We start from the raw sequence: 22,810 nt of genomic DNA, 5'->3' as shown, positions 1-22,810 counted from the left end.
CTCTGCCTGTGTCTCTACCCCTTTCTCTCTCTCTATGTCTATCATGAATAAATAAGTAAAATCTTTAAAAAAAAAATCATAAGTAGCTGAGCCAAAATGGGTTGCCCAATGAACCTGGTCTGCTCATTCAATTATTGAGCATTAGCCATGTGTCGGGCACTGTACTAGGCTGATATAAAACACAGTCAGCTCACAGATATGTCAAGGAACAGTTAGACTGTGATGTGCTGACTTCAGTGATTGAGATATGCAGGTGGATACGTGCAGAAGGAGGTTACAAGCTCAGGCTGAGAGAGTTAGGAAGGCCACATGATACGGGACCGATTCTGAGCTGCTTCCCAAAATCGTTTTGCTGAATACCTTATTTAGCCAGGTGTTGCAGACAGCTGAATTCTCAGGGCATTGGTTCTTAAACTGGGTGTGCATCGAACCCCCTGAAGGGCTTGTCAAAGCACAGACTGCAGATTCCATTTTTGAACAAGTTCCCAGGTAATACTGATGCTGCTGGCCGGGAGCCCACGTTTTGAAAACCACTGTCCTAAAGTATCCTCAGGTGTTACCTGTTTCTGCAAAGAGCATACAAGAAGAGCACTGAATTGCTGGGCAAAACACCTTACTTTATAAACCCGTTGTCTAAAGTATAGGGACACAGTCTAAGAATCTTTTCAGTAGGATACCAATTTCAAAATTTTAGATTACACGGTAATGTGAAAAATAAATACGTACGAACTTACTTGGGATTCTTCTTTTAAAGACGTGGATTCTGTGTCTGTACATAGCAATCAAAACTGTCTAAGGGTTAGTGATGTCTAAATTTTGATAGTCACAGTCCCTCAATGTAGAACCTCACTTTAAAATTATACTGTGTCCCTGACTGAGCTGCTTCCTGCTGTTTGGGGAGATATTTGATCCTGCAGAGTACGACCGATTCCCACCCCCCTGTTCTTTCTGCCACTCTCTTTCCTAAAGTTCTTACACGTTGGGGTCTCTCTTTAGCATCTGAGCATGTGTTCCCTGGAGAAAGCCATGTTAGAACAGGCGTGGAGAGACCCACCCAGATGCTGTGCTAGTTCCCAAGAAGAAAAGACAACTTTGTCACTCTGGAAGAGCCCTCCGTGGCTTTGCACACACCTCTGTAGCAGTCGGAGGCTCTGCTGGGCTGGCCGCATAGCCATGTAATGAGAAAAAGATTGTCCTCTTCCCTTAGTGTTGTTTTTAGATATCTGGTGCCAATATGTGTTTTGGAAGCCTTCTACGGAAAGGCACACATGCATTTTTAATGATAAAATGCTTATATTCATTAATTAGTCAACTTTAAACAATGTAGCCATGAGAATTTATATACCTCAACAAATGCTGAGTATAGGCTTCTTTATTTTTTTTAATTTGAATTCAATCAGCCAAAATATAGTACATCATTAGTTTCAGATGTAGAGTTCAATAATTCATCAGTTGCATATAACACCCAGTGCTCATCACATCACGTGCCCAGCACCCAATTACCTGATCCTTCCCCCCACTTCCCCTTCAGCGACCCTCAGTTTGTTTCCTATAGTTCAGAGTCTCTCACAGTTTGTCTCCCTCTCTGATAACTCCCCATTCAGTTTTCCCTCCCGTCCCCTATGTGGGCTTTTTAAAAATTCAATGCAGAGACTACATTGAAATTAATTTTCTATGTTTTCTTATCATCTACAATGTCCATAAAAAGACTATTTTTCTGACAGATGATGAATATAGTTACCTCGATTTGTGATTACTTCTTCAGGTCCCTTGGCCTTGACAAATGAAGTGATCAAAAATCAGATTATATGATAAATGCATAATTTCTACATTATACTGAGAAGTATCTATATATCTGTATCTATATATTCCTTGTTATACATTTATATATTTATATGTCTGTAAATTGCAGAACCACAACCATTTCATATACATGTCTCTCAATATGAGAATCACAGAAGCAGAAAAATAATTATCAATCAACACCATTGTGTCTTCATCCCAAAGCACACTCTCTGGCAATAGTAGGTCCTCAATAAATAGTTATTAAGCCATGGGGGTGGATAAATGATTGAACTCGGTTTTTTACATGTATTTACTTCAGCTTTTCTAGACCCTCCAAGAGATTTTCTTTTCTGAAAGAGTTATTTATTCATTTTATGTTCATTAAAATGACTTTGTATAATATTCAAACACATTTCTTCAATTCTTTAATGAAAATTGAAAACACACTGGGTACAAGATCAGTTAGAATAGAATACCTGCTTTCCTACATGAACACATGCTCCTTATAAATAAAGAAAATAAATGGCAAGGGGATGGAAGTAAATAGAAAAAAACAAACAGATAAAGAGAAGAAATAAGTATCAAGGTCTCATTATGACTTAACTATTTGTAAACGCTAAGCAAAACTCACTTTTAAGGATCTTTGAGAAAGTGTCCTGAAACCTCCATGGGAGGTGGCTGATTTGAAGATCAATATATCTCTCTTATTTAGAGCTCTATTAACATTGCTTGTTTTTTGAGCAATAACTTTAAAAGTCAATCCATATTGATATTTATCATTATTTAAAAATATCAATATCTAAGATAGACATAAAAGTATTTATGAAAGTATCATTAATAAGCAACATTAGTAAGAGGGAACAACATATTGACAGGAAACGTGAGGCTTTTCTAACTTGAAGCAACCTAGAAATTTATCCTAACGATATTAAAGTACACATGGTGATGAAAAAAACATTTTTAATTAATGAAATTTTCCGTTTTGGATACAGAAAAGTTTACCTGACCTTAGAGAAGGTTGAGACATTTCTAAGGCACTAGGGTAAATTTTAGGACTAACTGCAAAATCTCTGGAGAAGATATAGGAACACATTACTTTGAGGTTTCTTGTGAACTTTTGTTATGGTTTGATCATAAGTATCACACAAATATCCTTTGTCAGTGTGTTTTGGCAGTTCTAACAATTAATTACAGATTTAAAAAAAAAAAAAAAAAAAAGGAAAATGAGGTGGATTTTACACCAGAAAAATGCAGTGGGGAATTCTGTAACTTTCTAGTGAATTTTCTACCTCATTTCTGGGTCCACGATGCAGTGTTGCGAAATCTTTGTGAAAACCAAAAAGGTAAATTTCTGTCCAGAACCAAAACTTCATCCTCCTCAACAAGTTTCAGAATAACCTTTTGTTCAAATATTAATAATTAGGGTGATTTTGGCTCTCAGAGACTGAAATACACATAGCTTGAAGTGGAAAGGGAGTTTTTCAGCTCACAGAATCTAAGGAGGTTTGACAACAGAGCCACTGCAAGGACACAGGTACGGCTTGGCCTCAGCAGCAAATAGAGCTAGAAATATACTGTCCGGACTTGCCATCTTGTCTTTGCTTTTCTCTTCTCTCTGTGTACCTGCTTCAGTCTCTCTCTTCATTAATCTTCTCACACTACATGGGATATATCAGTTCCTTTGTTCTACATCTAATAGCTACGGGTCGCTTGAGGGAAATAAACGTTCTTGGTGCTCCCTTTGGTACAAAGTCCTAAAATCACAAGGAAAGGATTTGCTGACTCAGCTGGATCCTTTGGCTACCCCAGTTTGGCCTGGAGAATGAAAGACTAAGAGAAGTTCACTTTAGGTGCAGATTAATCCACCGTGGATATTATTAATCCACAGCAATAACCAGGCAACTCCCTTGGGTACCATGAAGTCTGACAATAGAGAATATGGGAGCCATTCCCAGGCAAAGGAGACTGTTGTGCTACTGGGCAGGGAAACCGTGTGTTACAAGGACCTACAGCAACACCAAGGGAAAAAACCACATTATATCTGGGTCGGTTATACCTAGACTAGTTCATGGAAGTCTAGACTAGAGCCCACGTAAGTGACTGTACATATTTGAGATCTATAGCTAAATAGCATACCTATTCCTCAAGAAGAAAATCCTAATGAAGCGAATAGATTTAAATGATTGAGTGTTATCTTCTTCATTAAATTCTTTTTGAATACTCACCTGAACCCTATTGAACTCTTGCAAGTATTTATGGTCATCATTACGTAGTTAATCACATAATTGTTCTAGAATTGCCTGAATTGCAGGTCTGAATTCCTAGCTCAACTGTGGGTATCTTATCTTATGCTTCCTTTTACTGGAAGACTTCTGTACCAAGATTAGTGTAAAGCACATAATTTATTCCACATTCATTCTATAAATGATTCCTGAGAGCCTACTAATTTCTAAGCAATATACTCAAAGCTCAGGGTACGAAGATGATCAAAGATGATCCTTAAAGAGAGCATATGATTTGAGGACTTTTGTCTCGGTCACACTTGACATCGAAATCTAGCATAGGCAAATTCGATCTAGCAAGTGAATTGCCTCTCCAAATACCAGTAGTGTTTCTCGATGCGGTTTAGTTCGCCTATCCAGAAAAATCAGAATTTTCCTCCTGTTGAAGCCAAAAGGCTATTAATGCAAATCCCATTGAATTTGCATTTGGTTACATTTCTGATGGAAACATTCATATGCAAATGAAAATTCATGAAAAGATAGCCAGATAATTCAAATAGTTGCTGAGATATCAATATAGAAGTAGGATGTTAAAATGTCCATCCATCCATGTTTACTAGGTTACACTAAGGATCGTCGAGTGGGTCAGTGTTCTTAAAAAGCTTAAATTAAGTCATGCCTTAAACATTTGACAGCATTCTACTAGGCCTGGGTTCAGAAAGGAGCAGTTAAATTACTTCCTGCTGCCACAGTGGTGAAAAAAAAGCCCCTGGTCGAATCAGTCAGGTTGTTCCAAAGGGGTTCATGTTTAATCCACCATTTTGTCCCTTCTATCTTTTCTTGCATTAAAAACAAAAGGTGATTTTTGATAGATGCTAAGTCATTTTGATGATCCAAAACAAGGAACAAATGGTTTGTGCGGGTTGACAGTTCTTTGTACTCTCTAGAGATTTAATGGTGCAAGTTAAATGACACCATCACATTCACTATCACCAACAGTGATTCGGAAAGTATCTATGGCATCATGAGCATACCAACAGAAAATTGATCTTAATCAAGGTTCATCTTCTTCTAGAAGATTTACGACTTGGGGGTGACTGGCTGCCTCAGTTGGTGGAACATGCAACTCTTGATCCTGGGGTTATGAGTTTGAGTCCCACGTTGGGTGCAGAGGTTCCTTAAAATTAAAATCTTTGGGAGGCCTAGGTGGCTCAGGGGTTGAGCATCTGCCTTCAGCTCAGGACATGATCCCTGAGTTCCAGGATCGAGTCCCGCATCGGGCTGCTGCATGGATCCTGCTTCTCCTCCCTCTGCTTCTCTCTGTCTCTCATGAATAAATAAATAAAAATCTTTCAAAAAAACATAAGATAATAAAATAAAATCTTAGTAAATAAAAGATTTAAGACTTAAGATTATGAGAAAAGATTTAAATAAATTTCAAGATATAAAATCATCTCCTCTTACACATTCCAAACCTGTATTTGAAGGAAGTACAGGTGTTAGAATCAGACAGTTGCTCTTGTTCGACTTTTAGAAGTTGGAGTGGCAAAAGAGACTGTTTTGAGATCACACTATTCAGGATTGCTAGCGCTTAGTTTGTCTGCAAAGCGTGATGCTCCCCAGTCTCCTTTTATTTGATGCGATGTATTAGTTCATAGTTTCAGGTGTTTTTAGAGTTCTAGTGCCCCTTACTTTGGTGACTATCACCTATCATCCATCAGATTTGGAAAGCCCAAACCTAAGATAAGATCTTAGCCTCCCCCTCCCTGGCACACCCAATCCTTCCCCCAAGCCTAGTGTTTTTACTTGTCAGTGTATCTCTCAAATCTAGCCACTTCTCAGTCTCCATCACCAATTCTTTAACCTTTATCTTGGCCTGGTTTATGGCAAGAAACTCCCAACTGGTTTCCCAGAATCAGCTTTTCTTTTCCTTACAATCCCTATTTTACGATAGCCAGAGTTGTCATTTAATAATGCAGATTAATTCCCAATTTCACCCAGTCATCTTCTTGCTTAATACCCTTCCATGGCTTTCTGTTTCTCTTAGAAGAAAACCCAAACCTGTAGCAGGACGACCACCTGCCTCATGTTCTGGGTCCTGCCTGCCTCTCCGCCCTCCCATCGTATTGCTTCCCTTCCACTGTCTGCACATCAGCACTCTCTGTTTTGCTGGTGAAATGCACCGTGCTCCTTCCAGTCCTCGCATCCTTGCACGTGCTGGCTCTTCCCCAGCTTCTAGAGCTAGTGAACTCCAAGCTTTCTCAATTTAAGTTTTCCTGATCTTCTAGGCTCCATCAGCCACCTCCCCCTACTTCTTTCATATCACCACACAACTTCCTTTCATAATATTTATGTGAGTTTGTAACTTTTTTTTTTCTCGAGAAAAAAAAAATCAGTTGTACTGATTGTTCTCATGTCTTCCTGAAGGATGAAACTGGATGTTTTTTGCTTTTCGAAACAAGACATGATACCTACCATACACCAGTCATTCAGTACTTGTCGAATCAATGGAAGGTTCCACTTTCTGTTCTTTTTATCTATAATCCACAAGTTCATGACAGTGAAAGCAACAATAAAAATGAAAATAAAAATAAAAATGGACTAGCTGGTCCCAACATCACCCTGCCACAAATTATCAGGAATATTTACTATGGCAAATAGTATATTATCTTTTATGGCAGAGAAAGTGAGGTGAAGAATATAGGGGAATCGAGGCTAACTGGTCTCAGAAACTATGAAAGTGGGGCTCCACCATTAACCGTACTAGCAAAGGACCTTTATTCATCTACTTACACGGTCTTATGCATAAAAATGTTTATTGAGGATATTTAAGCCACAACTTACTTCAGAGACATACCTAGAGGTTTCAAATATACAAAATCTCGTGACATTGTGGCTGAAATGGATTTGTGACTATTATTCATTTCATGGAATAGATTCATAATTACAAAAGTTAAAAATCATATCAGAATCACACAGCGGCACAGCCAGTTTCTTTTGCTTTTGTGAAGTATTTCTGTTAATTCTGTTGTATTTCTTTTTGTGAGCTTCATTCCATCTTCAGGCAGCTTTAAAATGCTGAGCTAAATATTGAAATTATAGGGAAAGATAAAGTGCCACATCCCATGATTTCTTAACAGAGTCCCATTATTATCTCTCTAGGAATATCTATCCTTTTGCATCTGTGTCAGATTGTGTAGTCCTGGCCATCTGTGATGTGCAGAGAGTGGAAGGTTAAAAGCTTATATTTAGCAACAGGATGTATCTGTGGTTAGGCACGTTAAGTTTAGTGGACAATAAAAAATTAAATATACCTTTCTTGAAAGAAAAGGAAGTTTTATACAGACTGCTAAAGCAGCTTTGAGCTCATGTTATCTCTCAAGTTTCTGGATCTTAGAATGTAGCTCTGTTTTTTGTTTTGTTTTGTTTTGTTTTGTTTTGTTTTTTAAGTTTTCCCTAGAAAACATTTCAAAATGTCTTTCATTCTTTGTGAATTCTGCGGACTAGTATTCCAGGGAGAGGAAAATAAGATGTGCCTATTTAGCTTGAAGCCAAGTGTCCTCTTTTCTTTGCATATATTTGCGAGAATAAGCATCCCGTCACCGATTGGTCATCTGCAACACTTCTTAGGACTAAACTAGGTATTGGGGGGTCTTTCTGCAAGTCAACAGTCGGCGCTCACAGTGATGTCAGTGGGCTCAGGCACCTGGGAGGAAGGCCCCACAGAGGCGTTGATGGTGTCCTTTTCTGATTCCAGTTAAGAATGCAAATTGCACATCAGACTTTGAGGAATACTTTGCCAAAAGAAAACTGGAGGAACGCGATGGCCATGCAGTCAGCATCGAGGAGTACCTTCAGCGCAGTGACACAGCTATCATTTACCCAGAAGCCCCCGAGGAGCTGTCTCGCCTTGGCACGCCAGAGGCCAATGGGCAAGAAGAAAATGGTGAGGCTGTAATTCATTTTTAGCCACTCCACTGACCTCTGCAGCTGTTACAATTACAAATGCACTACATGCCTGGGTGTTTACCTTAAAATTCGAAGAACAGCTGCAGAGGCATGGAATTTCATGAGCAAAGATTAGAACTGTAATTTTAGGGTATTGTGAAATTTTTTTTTTTTTGTCAGCAAATTTGTGTCATTTGTACATCCAATAAAGAACAAGAACAATTAGAGCCTATTTCTCCGAGATAAAAATATCGAAACGGAGTCCAATGTTTCTGAAATATTTCACTTTTGAGGAACAAAAAAAGTTGGGACGTGGGGGGGGACCCTCCTTCTCTAGCTGCCACCTGAAGGGCCCTCTCCCGAGTCCCACGCGACCCAGGGTCGCACCACCAACCGCCAGCCACCTGGAGAGAATGTCCTCACTCATCAGCTGTTTGAATTTCCCCCCAAAAGCTCCAGTAATTAATTAACTCCCGGGCGCAGCGCGGGCAGGCGGGCCAGGCCCCGAGGCCTGCGCGGCGGTGGTGGTGGCGCTCCCGGCGGGCAGATTGCGGCGATGCCTGTCATGCCATCCCGGGCAGGCGGCCCATTAGCTGCCACTGCTTCACTGACCTTTTGGCCTGCTCCTCTCCCTCTCGTCTCCCGGCTACAGACCTGCCACCTGGAACTCCAGATGCTTTTGCCCAACTGCTGACCTGCCCCTACTGCGACCGGGGCTATAAGCGCTTGACATCCCTGAAGGAGCACATCAAGTACCGCCACGAGAAGAACGAGGAGAACTTTTCCTGCCCTCTTTGTAGCTACACGTTTGCCTACCGCACCCAGCTCGAGCGGCATATGGTGACGCACAAGCCAGGGACAGATCAGGTGGGGGGCTGGCTTTAAGTGATTTCTTTCTATAATAACCCCTTAGAGAAACGATATTGCTTTGATTGGCAATCATTATTAATTTTTCATGGCATTTTGAAGATGCAGATCTTTTAATGGTAATAGCTTTAATTGAGGTCTAAATGATTTTTTGATGGTCTCTTCTAATATGATTTAATAGTCTTATGTTCACGATCGAATGAGTGTGTTAATTTCTAATTTAGAAATTTTATTTGCACTTTAACTTGACTTCAGTTTCATTTTTATGTCCCACCAAAAGTGAATGAAATCGTGGCATTTTAATTATACATTATTAAACATCTCAGCAATTTTAATTCCATTTTTCACCTAGTTTTTACTTGGAAAAAAAATTTTTTTTTTTTCCCCTATAGGATCTAAGTCAGAGTGAAGGAAGTGTGCATTTCTTTCATTCGCCACATAACACCTTCGGTTGCTTAGAGTATTTTTACAAGCTGCTACTAGTTTACGGAATCTAATGAAGTGGCTTTAAAAAAAATTCAAAAAGGCATATTATACGTATGTGTATATATAAAATGAACCAGATTGATACTAAACTATTGGATGCACATTTAAAACGGTCCCTTTTGATTTGCATGCCTGTGGCCCAGTGTTAAGATTCTTGTGCCCCTTTTGGCTTATTTTGTGTTAGAAATAAAACCTCTGTCTCGAACAGGTAAGTATAGCTTCTTAAATCCTTCAAACGTTTGCACAGGATTGATTCACAGCGTCCCTTACGTGTCTGAGCAAAACCGCTCTTTCTGTCCTCCTGGGAGAATCGCCTGCAGATTGATATTATGTGTGTGAATGGCAAGAGGGATGGTGGCCTCAAGTCCCAGCGGCTGGCCTGCTTGCAGATCCGAAAGCCTGCCCGATAAGCCTTGCCACCATCTCTGTTTTGAAAATTATTCAGCAAGATATTCTACAACACTCTTACGTTTCCTTTCCTTGTGGGCATGGTTTTCTTTGAATGAGGAAAATGAGGATGACCGGACGTAATCAAGAGATGGCGATGATACTATATCATGGCATTTTACAGTTGCAAAAGAACAGCTCGTGGAAACCGTCCCATTAGATCCGATTGGGCCTGTCACCTGAATGCTTTTCAAAGTTCAGTTACAAAAACTATGCTCCCATAGTTACGCTTATGTAACAGTTTATCTCCCCTTGCTTATATGCACAAGAACTCTAGGAAAAAAAAAAAAGTGCCTAGATATTTATCTAAGCATAACCGCTTTAAATTTCACATGCAGAAGTGTGATTGTGTTGGCGCATTATGAATGGTAGCTTTGGTGTTGAAAAGTCCCCTCATTTGCTCATGGCATTTACAATTAGTAAATTAAAATGATTGTATCATATTAACAGTGGCACAACTAAAGTTTATAGTAGTCCTCTGAGGGCTGTGGGGGGAGACAAAGCAGCTGTTGCTGTTTGTTTATGCAACTCAGCAACATATGAGCGCTGGTCCCTCAATGGCGCTCGGCGGGCTGGGCTCCGCTTGATCTTTGAAGGTTGCTGCTGTTTGAACAAACCTCCCTGTGTCCCATGTAACACCATCTGTCTCACTAGGAATGTGGGAAGATTCAGCACACCCTAGCAGTTGTCATACCGTTTCTGTGCTGTCTTTTTGCAAAAGGCTTTTGTGTCATTGCTGCTTGAAAAAGGCTGACCTCCTACCTTGAGCATCCAGAGTGGATGACTGTATTTTTTTTTTTTTTTTTTTTTTTTTTTTAGAATCCTAAGTCACAGTGCTTTTTTTCCCTTGTTCAAAAAGGTCAGCTGTGTTTGATTATATCTTTGCTGCTTTTAACTTGTCTTTTCAGCAAACTTTTTTTTTCTTTTTTGTCCCTACTCCCTAGCACACTACTAAAAAGGAAAATGAAAAGTCGTTGAAGTCTTTCCTACTGGCCTGTGATAAAACTGCTCAAGCAGCTATAACCCGAGATGTTGTCTCTTACATTTTGATAATGAATCAAATCTGATATGCAGCACATCAGGAAAAACAGGGTTTACATTTGCTACTAGCCCAGTGAATGGGATATTTAAACATGCTTATCGTGTAATGAAATATTTATAGTCAAGAATTTTTTTTTGTTTGCGTATGCGTGCTTTTTTTCTTCTTCTTTAAAACTGATACTACTTTAGTATGAGCTATACTTCTACCGTGATACAGAAAATTTAATAAAATTAGTTATCCGCAAGGGGAGTGTTTTTTGGAGGCCATTTAGAATTTTCAGAATAATATTTATTTTTTTCCTTGACAAAAACAGTTGCATTCCAACAAGGGATCTTCAGATTTTAGAATGTGCCATAAACACAGAGAACCACAAACATCTTTACAATTATACTTTCTCATCTCCAAAGGCTCAAAGAAACATTTTGGAAAAGAGACTACAGAGATAATTCTAAAGCTAGTGTTGGACGCGCATGTGAAAGCACTTTTTTTTTTAATTTGTTCCAATTTTATTGCCAACATTATCACTTTTATTGCAACTCTGAAAGACCGGGCAAATAAATAAACATGCACTCAAACCTTTTGGCCTGTCTGAAAAATGGAGGCCTTTTAAAAATATTTGTAACAAATTTCCTTTGTTCCTCCCGCACAACACTGATGTCAGTCCCTCTCCTTTTACAGCACCAAATGCTGACCCAAGGAGCAGGTAATCGCAAGTTCAAATGCACGGAGTGCGGCAAGGCTTTCAAATATAAACACCATCTGAAAGAACACCTGCGAATTCACAGTGGTGAGTAGCAGAGGTGCTGGTGCTCACATTTGCATTTTGTTTCATTAGGGGAGTTTTAAAAGATTGTTTAAAATTTACCCAATCCTGGTGGCAGCTTTTTTGGAACTACCCTTTTAATTTCACAAACTATGTGAGCCTGCTCTGCCTCCATGAGACTTGTGGTTCCACCAATGGCATGATCTCATAAAAAAAAAAAAAAAAAAAAGAAAAGAAAGAAAGAAAGAAAGAAAGAAAAGGAGTGTTTATACTTCCTAAAAATTGCAAATGCTTTGATTTATTACAAAACCTAGAGGCTCCTTTTTGTCCTTTCAAACACTCCTCTACAGATTAAATATTTTTGACCTGAAGAAACTCAGCTGGCAAATTCTGAAGGGTATTCATTTTTGATACCTAACCATGAAAGAAAACGTTGAAGAATTTTGGATGAGAGCTTTTGTATGATAAATGTTCCTTGATTCCTGGGAGCTGTATATTACAGAACAACATCCTACCACTGAGATTTCTTCTTTATAACTATTTTGATAGCTCTGCCAAGCATTTTATTACCAAATTGGATGCTTTTCAAAGGACTAGTTGGATTGGTGGAATCAATGGAATCTCTACAGAGTTGATTAAAGCCATGGCTACACTTCCCTTTAAATACTGTGACATCTTTATTGTGCTATTGACCACACATTAATCTGACACTCTGTTTAAATAGGCGGCTGCCGATGGCAAGACAAGATTTGGGATCTTGGCTGAAAAAGGCATAGATAGCCCTCACCTTCCACTGCTAACATCTTGAGTTATGTTCTCTCAGGGTAGATAAAGCCCAGCAACAGTTATGGCCACATAATTCTAAGCTAGGCACCCAGAATGTAGAGGTTCCCCCCATTGCGTTCCTTCCATCTGGTTTCACAGATTCTTGCATTGGTAGACAATCGCCATCATTACCCGATCGAAGAAATGTAATGTTAATTTTGATTGTCATTTTAGGTGAAAAACCATACGAGTGCCCAAACTGCAAGAAACGTTTCTCCCATTCTGGTTCCTACAGTTCACACATCAGCAGCAAGAAATGTATTGGTTTAATCTCTGTAAATGGCCGAATGAGAAACAATATCAAGACGGGTTCTTCCCCTAATTCTGTTTCTTCTTCTCCTACTAATTCAGCCATTACCCAGTTAAGAAACAAATTGGAGAATGGAAAACCACTTAGTATGTCTGAACAGACAGGCTTACTTAAAATTAAAACAGAACCACTAGACTTCAATGACTATAAAGTTCTTATGGCCACGCACGGGTTTAGTGGCACTAGTCCCTTTATGAATGGTGCACTTGGAGCCACCAGCCCTTTGGGAGTTCATCCGTCTGCTCAGAGTCCAATGCAGCACTTAGGTGTAGGGATGGAAGCCCCTTTACTCGGATTTCCCACAATGAATAGTAACTTAAGCGAGGTACAAAAGGTTCTACAGATTGTGGACAATACGGTTTCCAGGCAAAAAATGGACTGCAAGGCTGAAGAAATTTCCAAGTTGAAAGGGTATCACATGAAGGATCCATGCTCTCAACCTGAGGAACAAGGAGTTACTTCTCCTAATATTCCGCCTGTAGGTCTTCCAGTAGTGAGTCATAATGGTGCCACTAAAAGTATTATTGACTATACATTAGAAAAAGTCAATGAAGCCAAAGCTTGCCTCCAGAGCTTGACTACTGACTCAAGGAGACAGATCAGTAACATAAAGAAAGAGAAGCTACGTACTTTAATAGATTTGGTCACTGATGATAAAATGATTGAGAACCACAACATATCCACTCCATTTTCTTGCCAGTTCTGTAAAGAAAGCTTTCCTGGTCCCATTCCCTTGCATCAGCATGAACGTTACCTTTGTAAGATGAATGAAGAGATCAAGGCAGTCCTGCAACCTCATGACAACATAGTCCCCAACAAAGCCGGAGTTTTTGTTGATAATAAAGCCCTCCTCTTGTCATCTGTACTTTCTGAGAAAGGAATGACAAGCCCCATCAACCCATACAAGGACCACATGTCTGTACTGAAAGCGTACTATGCTATGAACATGGAGCCCAACTCTGATGAACTGCTGAAAATTTCCATTGCTGTGGGCCTTCCTCAGGAATTTGTGAAGGAATGGTTTGAGCAACGAAAAGTCTACCAGTATTCAAATTCCAGGTCCCCATCACTGGAAAGGAACTCCAAGCCACTAGCTCCCAACAGTAACCCCCCCTCGAAAGACTCTTTATTACCCAGGTCGCCCGTAAAGCCTATGGACTCCATAACTTCACCATCCATAGCAGAACTCCACAACAGTGTGACGAATTGTGATCCTCCGCTCAGGCTAACCAAACCTTCTCATTTTACCAATATCAAACCAGTCGAGAAATTGGACCACTCGAGGAGTAATACTCCCTCTCCCTTAAATCTTTCCTCCACATCTTCTAAAAACTCCCACAGTAGTTCTTACACTCCAAACAGCTTCTCTTCTGAGGAGCTCCAGGCTGAGCCTTTGGACTTGTCATTACCAAAACAAATGAAAGAACCCAAAAGTATTATAGCCACAAAGAACAAAACGAAAGCTAGCAGCATAAATTTAGACCATAACAGTGTTTCTTCATCATCTGAAAACTCAGATGAGCCTCTAAACTTGACTTTTATCAAGAAGGAGTTTTCAAACTCAAATAATCTGGACAACAAAAGCACTAACCCAGTGTTCGGCATGAACCCATTTAGTGCCAAAACTTTATACACAGCTCTTCCTCCACAAAGCGCATTTCCCCCTGCCACTTTCATGCCACCAGTCCAGACCAGTATCCCTGGGCTACGACCATACCCAGGACTGGATCAGATGAGCTTCCTACCACATATGGCCTATACCTACCCAACTGGAGCAGCTACTTTTGCTGATATGCAGCAAAGGAGAAAGTACCAGCGGAAACAAGGATTTCAGGTAATGAGACCCATCCTTTAGCTCTGAACAGAGGACATGAGAATCATATATTACATTGTGTATGTGCATGTGGGGGGGAAAACCGTAGTGAAAAGCATCAAGCGATGTGTTTTCAGCAGACATAGCAGAGTTCGTTTTCACTTGAACCTCTAAAACTGACTGGGCTAGACAAACAAATGGAGAATCAGTGGAACACTGAGCTGTGAAGGCACATCTGCCTTACAAAAGTCAAAGAACTTAACACTTATCTTTGAGGTTTTTTTAGATTGATCTGTACGCTTTCAGACTTATACGGCGGATAACCGTATTTGACAGGACTTACATACATGCTAAAGGTCAGCGCCTAGAACAGCCACATACTTGTACAGGTGTCCACAGTTCACGATAGTACACGTATAAATGGGATGTGTCCTGGGTTTTATAGAAAATCGGGTGTGTCGGAGAGCAGTTTTAAACATATTTCGCATGTTCCACTTGACTTTATATGTGCTTTTCAGACCAGTAAATAATCTATGGTTCGCAAATACAAAAGCAGGTATGTTTTAACAACCTGGGAGTATAATCCCTGTTAGCAAAACAGGAGCAGAAGTAGCCGTGCACCTCTGCAACAGCTGTTCCAGTATTCCAATTTACAGTACATCTGCCCTCTTTGTAAATGTATTTAAGCCTATTTAATCTCCTCTAATATTAATTAGTGCAGACGTAGTCTAAGAAAACTGAACTGTGAGCTCGCAAATGGAAATGTATGTTATCATGCAAGTTTGCACTCCTTTGGATCAAGACAAAATAAATATCAAGAAATTTAATAATTTACCGATCCACATTCATTATTGCTCAATGCTGAAGGCTGTTTTAACATAGATAGAACATTGATAAAAAGTGTTATTAATATTCCCTATTTCAAATTAGAAAATTAAATATAAAAATATAGCTTGAGGCCTTTAGTTGGTAGACATACATTTAAATAGATTGCATAATAATAACATTTTGTACCTAAATATAAAATTCAATTAAAATGGGGTTTCTACAGCTACAGATCATTTCTAAAGTTAACCACACTGGAAAAAAAAAAAAAAAACACACAAATTCTGATGTTTGGTTCTCCCTCGTGGGTATTTCCTGATATAAAAGGAAAACTAAGGATTTTAGAAAATGTTATGTCCTTCTCACCTTCAGAGCTGACCATTTTCTACCCTTGAAAAACAATGGGCTCGACCATCTAGGGCGGAGAAGGTTTCTATTCTTGCCGAAAGGTGAGACCTCCTCCATTGTTCGTGGAAAGTAATGGGGTTTTCTTTTTAAGGAAAAATAAAAATGAGATTGATTAATCACAAACCCTTTTGAGGTTCTCCAAATGTCAGCCTACGTGAAGTTGTTTGGTATAAAGACGAAGAGGAGAGACTGTGTTGAACTGTGTGATTATATCACAGGGAGAATTGCTTGATGGAGCACAAGACTACATGTCAGGCCTAGATGACATGACGGACTCCGACTCCTGTCTGTCTCGAAAGAAGATCAAGAAGACAGAGAGTGGCATGTATGCATGTGACTTATGTGACAAGACATTCCAGAAAAGCAGTTCCCTTCTGCGACATAAATACGAACACACAGGTATGAGTGACTTTGACTAGCTAGTTAGAGCTTCCCGGCCTGCTGTACATTTCATAATATTTAATGAGCACACTGGTGCGACATAAGATGTAGCATATGCTGATGCCTTCAACAAGGAAGAAATCATGCTTTTGCCTAGCTCAGGAGGACTTTTTTGTTGCCTGTTTATTGGATCGTTCATGTGTTTATGAGTGTGCTTGTCTTCATATCTTTCCAGTTCATCTGTAAGCCAAATCCCCAGATCCCGTCAAAGGTATATCTAAGTGGCCAGGGCCATGAGATGCCGCGACACCAGCCAGTTATTGAAAACACGTTCAGGTTCTCAAGTTGTAATGACTCTATATACATACAAGTTTAATGAAAGATTCAGTCAGTATTAGATGTATTAGATTTATCACCCGAACTTCAAGTCAGCTGCGACTTGGAGGTGGTCCTGTTTCATCTTATAAATTGGGCGCGTTTTGAATAAAGCAAAAGTGTTAGCTCTGCGAGAGGAAAAGGTAGAAGTCAAGTAAGATGCCAAGTGAGCTACCGAAACTACTTCTATTTGGAAGACGAAAATAAAACTTTCTAAATTTAATTAGCTTATTTCCAATTCCCGCATTACTAATTAGGAACAATTATACAGAGCTGACGAGATAGCAGCCTAGTTCTTCCCTATGAGTAGAGCGATAGTGGGTTGATTTTTCAAAAGAAAGGCGAAGGACCATGATGTGGAGCAACACGGGTTCCCACAACCCAGGATCTGATCTCCCAAGTGGGGCCACGCCTTTCTCTCCCTCCCTCTTCCTCCTTCCACCTTTAACCAGCAAGTCAGCCAACCGCGCCTCCCCCCCCACCTCCCACCACTTTCCCCTCCACCCCCCATTCCCCAACTTTCCTTCTCTAGAAATTTGGCACGCTGCACTGGCCCTCGATGGGAAAAGAGACAGTGTAGGATCTCAATCAAAATATTGGCAGGGGGAAATTACATAAAAACGCTCATTTTAACCGAGAAAGTCTAGTATCAAACATTTTCATATAGAGAGAAAAAATTAGCCCAACAGTGCTTTGTGGGGGGAAAAGTGGTGAAAAGACAAAAAGACAAAAAAGCAGAAAGGGTAACATGAGTACTTTCTTCTGTATTCTAAGGCCACGGCGCCCTTTTCAGTGATTGGAAACTATCCTTGGGGAGCACTCCCCCTCCTCCTCTTCCCTCCTCCCTCACTGGGCCTATGAGGGAGGCAGCCTGAGGGTGGGGGGGGAGGCTGGGTAAACAGTAGGTGTTGAGGGTATCTGTGAAGAGAACAAAGGTCGCTAAATAAGTAACAGTACCCTTATGGCAGCCGCCTCAGTAATCTCTCTTTCTCCAACTGTCTGATACTGTTATTATTGTAAAAGTTCAACTGGCGCTAACTTTAAAGACAGCATCGTTTGGAAGGCAAATCCCAATAGTTTCGATACTTGTGTGATGTAATTCCGTGTCTGAAATGCCAACATTTTCCTAATTTTGCCTTTTATCAGAGATATCGATAGATGTTTTCTTGAGGGCCACATCCTATTTAGATACTGACGAAGATATTTTCACATCTAAATTCAATATCTTAATCAACCTCAACTATATTTTGTATTTCATTATTCAGCTACAATAGGCACATCACTGGAGGCCTCTCTCCCCCTCTGATTGCTCTTATTAGATGACCATATGCAAACTCTATCGTTTGCTACATGGTGAGTGTAAAACCTCTATTTTAGTGAGGGCTGTCGTACATGTTGACATCCAGTCAGTATCTTTATTTCTTATAAATGAGATAGTCCATGAAGTTCATAGGCATGGAGACAGTCGAGAGACCCAAAAGTTGACAATCCCGGGGGTGCCTAATCAAGTTGCAAACTGTGCCATATCTTAAAGAGGAAAAATAAAGTGTTGGGGTTCTCGAAGATGTGAGAAGATCTGCTGCCTAGAAGTAATGTATAGCAACGAGACACTAACCATCCAATGGTTTCTTTAAACGTGTGATTAATTATCCTCCTGTTGGCTTCCTGGCTTGTCAGGTTTCCAGTGTGTTAACTTTTTGGTCTCTTGACCAAACATCTCATGACATCACTACTGTCCGTGTGTTAGGTTCCATCACCGTGTGAAGTTCTTCATGAATCCTCTAGCACCGGGTTGTATGTAAAAATGTAGTCCCTTTTCCTTCCCTAACTGGGCCCCAGCAGCCTTTTGTTTGTTTGTATCAAGTACTAGTAATACTTTGGGAATGTACTGAGGTGAACATTGTAGGTGACACCAGTCTTTGAGTCGAGGGTGGGGAAATGAGGCTGAATCGTGAGTTGACTATGTGCTGATTTTACAAATGTGTCCTTGATAAAGTGTGCTTGTTCCACCCGTCCACGACTTAACCTATAGAAGGGCTTAGATTAAGAAGGAAACTCTGAGCTACTTATTCTTGAGATCCTGGGCTCTCTTCCCTTGGCCTGCTTAATAACTGACTTCCTAGGCAGACACCAAAGACACAATGCTTAATTTTCCTCACCAACAGCGTATTGCTTGCTTGCTTGCTTCCTTGCTTGCTTTTCCTGGGGCCCGGGACCAGGATGGAGACTGGGTACAAGAAGGGAACACTCCACAAATGTTGGCTTCAGTGGAATTAGCTGTCATAAGCTAGGACCGCGGGACACAAAATCTGAAACTCCTGTTAGGCACCGTCAAGAACTCCTTTGTCTTCCACTAAGATTTAAATCTGACATTTATTGAGTACTTTCTCTATTGAGACATTGTGGTAGGTACGCCTAAACTTACCTTATTCAGAAAAGTGATAAGAATGTTTCTACTTTTGAGTAGATAAAGTCAAAGTCTTAAACAAATTACCAATTTTGTTTCTCAGTTGTAACATTTTTCAGACCACAAACCTTCCATTTATTAACTTCAGTTATCATTTTAGCTGTCAGGTGAATCACGAACCTTGAGATTAAGGGAAAAATACTACCCTAAAAAAGTTTTGATTCGCTCAATGTCAACTTGGATGTTTTTCTGAATCTTGTTCCTGTGGAAATTTCATTCCAGGAATCTTGATTTGAATCAGGTAAACCAAGCAAACAAATTTTAAAAAGAGATGAATGTCTAAGTCAGTTCCTACTTAAACTGAATTTCTTAGAGACTTACGGACGGCACTTCCGGAGAGCACTAGAATATTTAGTACGCAGTAGAGGTCAGTCCCCACCACCCGTGCCCCCAGATTCTGTCCTCTGCATGGCATGATAGCCGCACATTTCACCCCTTCAGACCGCCAGTTCATGATGTAGAATTAATATACTTCTCTTACGAGCGTGGGGTTTATTATCGATTGAATTCCCTGGGAATCGATTGCCTGTAACCAGACTATCTAGACAGTCGACTGCAGTTTAATGGGCAGCCCCCCAGCATTTCTAGCGGCGCTTGAAACTTGTCCTGGAGAACGTGTATTTTCTCTCGCTCTCTCTTCTCAGTATTTTGTTCCTTTGGAAAAGAGGGAGCCACGTCAGCTGTGGTGACTGTAGTGCTCGCTCACGATTACTCACAGCCGACCTGGGGAGTCACCCAACTCTCCCCCACCTTCTGTGCTCCTGAGCCGATGGGACACCCAGTGAAGGTCGTAGGACAGCTCTCCCTATGCATGCAACTAAAGCACTGAGAAATTTTTCATCCATGATATCGCTTCTTTTCCATTCAGATGTGCTTCTTCTTCCGTGGACTCTGGTCCTTTTCTTGCTTACAACTCGGGGAGTCACTTAACATGTATTGATAAAAAGCAAATAAAACGATCTACCATTAACGGAGTGCTTCCCACGTGCAGTCCTTGTACTAACTACTTCACCTCTGTTGCCTCCTTGACTCCTTATGCCTGGGTCACAAGTGAGGCCCCCAGGGACTTCCCTCTTAGCAACAAGGACCCTCATCCTCAGAGGGCTTAACGTGCCTGCATCGTGCAGCTGATTGTGAGAGATGGATTTGAACCCAGGCAGCCAGACTCCAGAACCCATCTCCCCCATTCCGCGCCGTGCCCTCCTGTGAATGAATCCCCATGGTCAGAAAGCGTCCCATCCTTGCTCCTGGTAGCATCCCTTGCTCTGAGGTCCCAGTACACACGAGAGACACGCCATTCGTGCATCATGACTTGAAGTGTGCCCGAAGGCCAAACCTCTGTCTTTCTCCCAAGTAAATACTTCTGCTTCCTGTCAGGTTACCTTCCCACCACGGTGGTCTTGTCAAATGGAAGGGCACACCATCTTCCCGTAACTCTCGGCACTCCACGGGATCCCTCTCTTCTGTTACTCAGTTTACCCCACTCAAAACACCTCTTCTAAGAGTCAAAAAGTGGTTCTTGTGTAGTGTGAATCATGCTTTTTTGTTTTTCTTCAGGCCACTAGCTGCCTTGAGGTAGATTACCCCAATCTTCCTTATTTCCAATACAATTAGTAGTCACCAACAAATACTTGTCCGATTTCTTCTCTTGCAGGTAAAGAACTTCCTATCCCAGTACTCAGTACTAGCCTTACCACATCTGTCATCACTACATTTATTATTGGACGTTCCAGCAAGATAAAGACCATTAATGAAATAACATATAGCCGCCCACGGCGTTTTCTAAATAGTAGCATGCCCTGGAGGCATTCAATAACATTATTAAAGAGATTTGATTACTAATTGAGATTATATATCACCACATAACTGAATACCTGAAGTGCGTAGAATGGGTTCCTAATCTTATAACATGACACTCAGCAAATGAAAATGGGGTTGAATCCACTAATGCTGGTTTTTAATTTAATCGGCTGGAATGCAAGTTTGTATTAGGAAATGTAATCACAGAGCTTCATGTGTGTTGTGATAGTGCGTAGTGCCCTACGTGACACATTTCTGACTTTTTTTTTAACTCTGGAGCATCAGTCTGATAACTTTTTTTTTTTTTTTTTTTTTGGTCCATTCTATTTTGGAAATAAACTTTTAAGTATGGCAGCTATGGAAGGTGTTGAAGGCATTCCAGTGCTATTTGTGGCCTGGAATCAACCAGATGTGTTTAGGCTTGGCACTAGTTTCATGTTCCAAACACTGGTTCGAAACTGCCTGGAATGCCAAAGGAAATACAGCATTCTCTAGCTGAGGAGTATCTTAACACTCCACCAGTGCCTGACGTCTCATGGAAAACTTTAGAGGGAACACACTCTTTGGGATTAGCTCAGCCTCTGTGACATCCCTCTCTCTACTTCGTGTTTCCAGAGCGATTTCTTCTCTAATTTTTATCCTTAGAATCATACGGCTGCTAAGACATTCCTCTTCACATCACCTTGCCTCTGTTTCTGCTCCTGCCTACCTGGGCCGTCCGCTCCCATGTGAGATGGAAAGTCCGTTTCCAAAAGCAACCGTTTCTGATGTTAAGAAGCTCAGGGTGGGGGACCCCTGGGTGGCTCAGCGGTTTAGCCCTGCCTTCGGCCCAGTGTGTGATCCTGGAGACCCGGGATCGAGTCCCACGTCGGGCTCCCTGCATGGAGCCTGCTCCTCCCTCTGCCTGTGTCTCTGCCTCTCTGTCTCTCATGAATAAATAAATAAAATCTTAAAAAAAAAAAAAAGAAAGCTCAGGGTGGGTGGGGGACCCTCAGGTGGCTCAGCGGTTCAGCACCACCTTTGGCCCAGGGCATGATCCTGGAGACCCGGGATCGAGTCCTGCATCGGGCTCCTGTGTGTGGCCTGCTCCTCCTGCTGCCTGTGTCTCTGCCGCCCCCCCCCCCCCACTTTCTATCTATCATGAATAAATAAATTAAAAAAAAAAACTTAAAAAAAAAAAAAGGAAGCTCAGGGTGCATGCTCCAGTGCCAGTGATGATGCCGCCCGCATCACTCTTGCGGTCCTTGCTTTCTTTATTATTATTGTTTTTAAAGATTTTATGTATTTCTTTATGAGATAGGGGGGGAGGTGCAGAGGCCCAGGCAGAGGGAGAAGCAGACTTCCTGCGGGGACCCGATGCGGGACTCAAACTCGGGACCCTGGGGTCACGCCCTGGGCTGAAGGCAGATGCTTAACCGCTGAGCCGCCCCCACCCCCGGGGGTTGCTCGGGTCCTTGCTTTAAACGAAGGAAGGGAGTCGCCCCAGCACGATGCGGGCTAAGGTGCTAGAAAGTTCTGGTTCAGTGAGACATCCTTGCAGGGGTGCGAGGAGGCGGGCCGCCGCCTGCCCTCGGGGTGGAGGGGGGCATCCCACCCCCTCCCAGTGCCCAGGGACGCTCCCAGGGGTGGGGGGGCGCACCTGTCAGTGAGACATCCTTGCAGGGGTGCGAGGAGGCAGGCCCCGCATGCCCTCGGGGTGGTGGGGTGCATCCCAGCCCCTCCCAGTATTCAGGGGCGCTCCAGGGGGCGGGGGGGGTGCACCTGTCAGTGAGACATCCTTGCAGGGGTGCGAGGAGGCGGGCCCCGCCTGCCCTCGGGGTGGGGGGGTGCATCCCAGCCCCTCCCAGTATCCAGGGGCGCTCCTGGGGGGGGGGCGCACCTGTCAGTGAGACATCCTTGCAGGGGTGCGAGGAGGCGGGCGCCACCTGCCCTCGGGGTGGGGGTGCATCCCAGCCCCCCCCCCAGTATCCAGGGGCGCTCCCGGGGGCGGGGGGGGGGGCCGCACCTGTCGCGGGGCGGGGGCGGGGGCGCCTAAGCCGCTCGTGT

The 22,810-nt window shown here is 41.9% G+C and overlaps 1 protein-coding gene across 4 annotated transcripts in view; it reads left to right on the top strand.

The window, feature by feature from the left end:
• ZEB2 (zinc finger E-box binding homeobox 2) overlaps positions 1-22,810 on the top strand; it is a 138,089-nt gene that overhangs the window by 109,539 nt on the left and 5,740 nt on the right. For all 4 annotated transcript variants that reach the window (XM_038565130.1, XM_038565133.1, XM_038565132.1 and 1 more), the window contains 5 exons: positions 7,765-7,953; positions 8,608-8,822; positions 11,476-11,584; positions 12,560-14,529; positions 15,960-16,140. In XM_038565130.1, coding sequence (XP_038421058.1) covers positions 7,765-7,953; positions 8,608-8,822; positions 11,476-11,584; positions 12,560-14,529; positions 15,960-16,140 — 2,664 coding nt within the window. The remainder of the gene's footprint in view (positions 1-7,764; positions 7,954-8,607; positions 8,823-11,475; positions 11,585-12,559; positions 14,530-15,959; positions 16,141-22,810) is intronic.

The sequence above is a fragment of the Canis lupus genome, chromosome 19, assembly GCF_011100685.1.
Source record: "Canis lupus familiaris isolate Mischka breed German Shepherd chromosome 19, alternate assembly UU_Cfam_GSD_1.0, whole genome shotgun sequence".
NCBI lineage: Eukaryota > Metazoa > Chordata > Mammalia > Carnivora > Canidae > Canis > Canis lupus.
This window is presented reverse-complemented; position numbering and strand designations above follow the sequence as displayed.